The sequence below is a fragment of the Clarias gariepinus genome, chromosome 14, assembly GCF_024256425.1.
Source record: "Clarias gariepinus isolate MV-2021 ecotype Netherlands chromosome 14, CGAR_prim_01v2, whole genome shotgun sequence".
In the NCBI taxonomy this organism is placed as follows: Eukaryota; Metazoa; Chordata; class Actinopteri; order Siluriformes; family Clariidae; genus Clarias; species Clarias gariepinus.
In genome coordinates this window covers 7,807,115-7,812,719 of record NC_071113.1, presented here as the reverse complement: position 1 = coordinate 7,812,719, position 5,605 = coordinate 7,807,115, and the positions used below count along the sequence as shown (strand labels likewise).

General features: G+C 33.6%; 1 protein-coding gene across 1 annotated transcript; it reads left to right on the top strand.

The window, feature by feature from the left end:
- Nucleotides 1–1,711: 1,711 nt before the first annotated feature.
- LOC128540773 (interferon a3-like) lies at nt 1,712–2,815 on the top strand. Its single transcript, XM_053510754.1, has 5 exons — nt 1,712–1,843; nt 2,007–2,081; nt 2,185–2,331; nt 2,500–2,577; nt 2,702–2,815. The coding sequence occupies exons 1-5, from the start codon at nt 1,712–1,714 to the stop codon at nt 2,813–2,815; spliced, it is 546 nt and encodes a 181-aa protein (XP_053366729.1).
- The last annotated feature ends 2,790 nt before the right edge of the window (nt 2,816–5,605 follow it).

Below are 5,605 nucleotides of genomic sequence, written 5' to 3'. Positions count from 1 at the left end.
ATAACACATGGCTTTCTTATTTAAATGTTGTTACTAGTATTATGATTTTTTAAGCTGTCATTTCCATTAAGGAAAACGGATGAAAATGATTTTTAAATGGAGCTGAGTAAATATAAAATAAATGACAAAGAAAACTAAAGCTCAGTGTTTTACTGCCTTTTTCTATACTGCTTGCATTTTTCCTTTTGTGATACTATATGTATATAATGTTCCAGAACTGGATAAAAGACTATTGCCCACCGTGATATATATATTTTTAAATATTTCTTTTCTTCGGTTTGTTTTAAGAAACTTATTAAGAAATAAGTAAACCAGAATTTAGGTTCAAAAATCTTTAGCACATGTCAAACTGAACTCTAAAAACATTTAGGACACACATTCATTTCAGCACCTTGACATGGCCAGGTCAATTTTTATGCCCTAAGTATATAAAACTCCAAAACTGAATAAAAAATATTGTCCCTCGTGAGAATATTATTGTTCTTTTTTTTTTTATTTAATATTGGATGAAATTTTGCGTTAAAAAACTTTAAAGCATGTCAAACAGGACTATAAACATTTGAAACACACACTCATTTCCGCACCATGACATGACCAGGTTTAGTCTTTGGTCTAAACCTGGCCAAATATTAGGAATTAAATTATAGGGATATGTAAATTACCAATTGTCCAGTGATGTATGTGAAATATTTAAATGCCCAACTAAAGTAAATTTGGACAGCTACCAAAATGTTTTTTGAAATATGAAAATATTTTTATACAGAAACCTAAAAAGGCTGTGTTCCAGTCAGGTATAATCAAGCGTAGGTGTAATTATTGTACCTGATGTAACACTGAGTTCTTTTTAGATTAAATTTTAGGCTTGTTTTACTTCTGTCCTGTGTGTGATATTTGTGTAATCTGTTTCACTCAGCGACGACAATGGCAAAATATTCTGTTTGAAGAAAAAAACACGCAAGTGAGAACTTTCTTTCTTTCAGCTGTGCTTCACTTTACCAACTTGTATCCGGTTTAAACTTTATTAACAAACTGCTAATGATTATTAACAAACTGCTAATCATCATTGCGGTGGTGTTTCACACTCGCTGTCTGAGCTCCTGCGCTTTCTGTTTCTGTTTCAACAGAATTCTTCAGTAGGAATTTCCTCAAAGCTCCGGTGTGAATCTCACACACAGGTAAATAATAAATATTATTTATAAATATATATAAATATATATATATTATATATAAATAGCACGCATACTATTAAGTATAAATAGTGTAGTTTTGCGTTAGTATGGAAACGCAATAAGTATAAATAGGTGTCTGATTGCTTAGGAAGTAAGTAAGCTTCTCCTGACGTAGATGTGTTGTCGAGAAAATCGCCTGAGCTTCTAAAAAAAAAGTAAAAAGGTATTATTTTTACACAACTGAGTACATTAATAAATACAATGGTGCATAATACATTTCTTCATACATATAATAAAAACTATAACTAAACACACAGGCATGCTCCTTATCGGTATATGTGGTTTTGCATTGGTATTTGGTTTTGTGGTTGTTAAGTGAATTTCGACTCGTACTTTCCTTACATTGTACATCTCGCTTGCCTATAAATACTGAGAATTAACAGCTCACAAGATGGTGACAGTAAAGTATAGAGCACTTCACACTCTTATTAAGAGTAAGAGTCTGCTGGACAGGAAAGTAGAGTGTGTATACTGGGAATACAATGTTTGTACGTTTGGTGCACCTTTGTGTCATTTTGACTTTGTGCAGTGTGAACTCTGGCTTCAGCTGCCGATGGATCAATCTTAAATTCAAGCAGCACCATGAGACATGTTTAGCACTGCTTAGAGAAATGGTGAATCAATCAATCAATCAATCAGTCAATCAAACAATCAATCAATCAATCTATCTATCTATCTATCTATCTATCTATCTAGTATTTTATTGTTCATTATCTACAACATAATGCAATAAAAAAATTTTTTTAACCCAGACATATTCTTTTTATATTCCTACAGGGGGAGGAAATCAGCACCAACTCGTCCATTCCAGATAACTGGCATCACTGGTTCTTTAACCAAACTTACTCCCAGGTTAATATTTTAATAATGGTGTTCACATAAAACAATTGTTGCTCTGATTCTGTTATCCTGTGTGTACTCTTCCTTCATGTTCATCTCCATCTTCCTCCCTCAGCCAGAGAAACAGATTGGGTTCGTTGTTCAAACTCTGGATGAGGTCTCTCGGTTATTGGAAGAGTCAGACTCTGTCACCTGGAACAAGGACAAGCTGGACACTTTGTTACATATGCTGGATCTGCAGGTCAATGGACTTCGTTCATGTGTGAGTGCTCCTTTTCTCAGAACTTTCAGTATATGTATCATCCAGTTTTGGCATGAAGAGTAAAGTGTAGCTCTGGTTTTTAGCCTGGCATTTGCTCAATTAAAAAAGTTTCAAGCATAATATACTTTTTCTATAACCCTGGATTCATATTTGTTTGTGTTAACACAGCTTGATCAGAAAGTGAAAAAAAGCAAAAGATTACCCTTATACTTTAAACGACTAAGAGATCTCACCAAGAATGACAAGGTAAACAATGTTCTTTATTCACATACATAGTGACAGAGACAGGAAGATGTGTAATGTAAATGATATTTAATATAGCTGTCATGTTTAATATATATATGACATGTAATATATGTTCTCTTTACAGCAGGAGAAAAATGAGGCCTGGGAGGGAATTAGAAAAGAGCTACTTCAACTCTTTGGGCTACTTGACTTCTTTCCTGCTGTCTCTGTGAATCATGCTGCAAAAGAGAGTCAATAACCAGTTTAAGTTTTTCTGTGTTCAAAATCATGGAAGAAAAATTTGCAGTATTTTTTTTTACATGCTGTCATACTGTTTTATGAAGGTCATTTTTGCTATTTATTTAATCCTACTGAATTTCTTTTGTTTAAATGGGTATATTTTTGTTAAATTATAAAACTCTGCATATTCTGTCATTTTTATTTATGCCCTTGGGCTATTTAGAACCATAAAGTCTTATTTATTTATTTATATCTGTATTATATGTGTATTATGCAGCGGGACTGTAAAAACCTTGAAAATGATTTAAGTGAACAATATGTGAATTTCTTAGTATTTTTCTAAAATACTAAAGTTTTTTCTAAAGTATTAAATGCCTAAGTATTAAATGCCTTGAAAGTGCAAGTTAATGCTTATAAAAGCTTCATATTTAAGTGCTTTTAATAGAAAAACAAAAAACAAATAACAAAATTCTGTTTTGGGAGCCGAATTATCACCCCAATTATAGCTTTGTACCCCAAAAGGAGACCAGTTCAAGGTATACTGGTGTTAGGTTGGAATTCAGTAATTTCAAAATGATAACATTTTTAACAAACATAATGCAACAAGTTATTGTAACCACATCAAACATGTTTTTTTGTTTACAAAAATCATGCAAAGAACTAAATAAACTTTGTCTCATTATTACAGTGAGGACTTAATTATTACAGTTGATGATTTATGAACATTTCAGCACATAAGTTGTGTGAAACCTGATATTTGACCTTAAATAATATTTTTGTACAGTATCTATACCACAAGGGTATTCATTAAAATATATGCTTTAAATATCTAATATATACGTATTACAACGAGCCATGCTGTATGTTTGACAAACCATCCACTTAATTAAAAACTAAAACATCAGGTCATTACAATTTATATTAACATATTTGAAAAACAAACAAATAAAAAGAATCATATTTTTTCTCTCATTTTGTCTTAAATAGTTTTGTAATAAATTTTGAATGCATAAATTCAACTTATAAATTTATCTCTATAATTATTGCCAAAGTAAAATATTAGGTCAGTTATTTATTTTATCTTTACAGTAAGAGTTAAAGTTCAATTAGAATAACGCAGAGTTTTTTTAAGGTTATGTCAAAGAAAATTATCAAAAAGGGGATAATTAATAAAAAAAAATTATCTGGTTTTCAGGATATACTGTACATGCGAAACCTTTTACAATTCTTCAGAAACTGCAAAATGATAATATGAACCACATTAACTTTTGGAAAATTACAGTGGTGTGAAAAACTATTTGCCCCCTTCCTGATTTCTTATTCTTTTGCATGTTTGTCACACAAAATGTTTCTGATCATCAAACACATTTAACTATTAGTCAAAGATAACACAAGTAAACACAAAATGCAGTTTTTAAATGATGGTTTTTATTATTTAGGGAGAAAAGAAATCCAAACCTACATGGCCCTGTGTGAAAAAGTAATTGCCCCCTGAACCTAATAACTGGTTGGGCCACGCTTAGCAACAATAACTGCAGTCAAGCGTTTGCAATAACTTGCAACGAGGAATTTTGGCCCACTCATCTTTGCAGAATTGTTGTAATTCAGCTTAATTTCAGTGTTTTCTAGCATGAAACGCCTTTTTAAGGTCATGCCACAACATCTCAATAGGATTTAGGACAGGACTTTGACTAGGCCACTTCAAAGTCTTCATTTTGTTTTTCTTCAGCCATTCAGAGGTGGATTTGCTGGTGTGTTTTGGGTCATTGTTCTGCTGCAGCACCCAAGATCGCTTCAGCTTGAGTTGACGAACAGATGGCCGGACCTTCTCCTTCAGGATTTTTTGGTAGACAGTAAAGTTCATGGTTCCATCTATCACAGCAAGCCTTCCAGGTCCTGAAGCAGCAAAACAACCCCAGACCATCACACTACCACCACCATATTTTACTGTTGGTATGATGTTCTTTTTCTGAAATGCTGTGTTACTTTTACGCACCTTCCAAAAAGTTCAACTTTTGTCTGGTCGGTCCACAAGGTATTTTCCCAAAAGTCTTGGCAATCATTGAGATGTTTTTTTAGCAAAATTGAGACGAGTCTTAATGTTCTTTTTGCTTAAAAGTGGTTTGCGCCTTGGAAATCTGCCATGCAGGTTGTTTTTGCCCAGTCTCTTTCTTATGGTGGAGTCGTGAACACTGACCTTAATTGAGGCAAGTGAGGCCTGCAGTTCTTTAGATGTTGTCCTGGGGTCTTTTGTGGCCTCTCGGATGAGTTGTCTCTGCGCTCTTGGGGTAATTTTGGTCGGCCGGCCACTCCTGGGAAAGTTCACCACTGTTCCATGTTTTTGCCATTTGTGGATAATGGCTCTCACTGTGGTTCGCTGGAGTCCCAAAGCTTTAGAAATGGCTTTATAACCTTTACCAGACTGATAGATCTCAATTACTTTTGTTCTCATTTGTTCCTGAATTTCTTTGGATCTTGGCATGATGTCTAGCTTTTGAGGTGCTTTTGGTCTACTTCTCTGTGTCAGGTAGCTCCTATTTAAGTGATTTCTTGATTGAAACAGGTGTGGCAGTAATCAGGCCTGGGGGTGACTACAGAAATTGAACTCAGGTGTGATAAACCACAGTTAAGTTATTTTTTAACAAGGGGGGCAATCACTTTTTCACACAGGGCCATGTAGATTTGGATTTTTTTTTTTCCCTTAATAACGTAAACCTTCATTTAAAAACTGCATTTTGTGTTCAATTATGTTATCTTTGACTAATAGATAACGGTTTTTGATGAGAAGAAACATTTAAGTGTGACAAAC

What these genes read in the sequence shown, in the direction of transcription:
- LOC128540773 (XM_053510754.1), top strand. Translation starts at nt 1,712, where the DNA reads ATGTTTGTACGTTTGGTGCACCTTTGTGTCATTTTGACTTTGTGCAGT. An exon ending in TAGCACTGCTTAGAGAAATG is followed by an intron (nt 1,844 to 2,006) that starts GTGAATCAATCA and finishes ATATTCCTACAG; the next exon opens with GGGGAGGAAATCAGCACCAA. An exon ending in TCAATGGACTTCGTTCATGT is followed by an intron (nt 2,332 to 2,499) that starts GTGAGTGCTCCT and finishes GTGTTAACACAG; the next exon opens with CTTGATCAGAAAGTGAAAAA.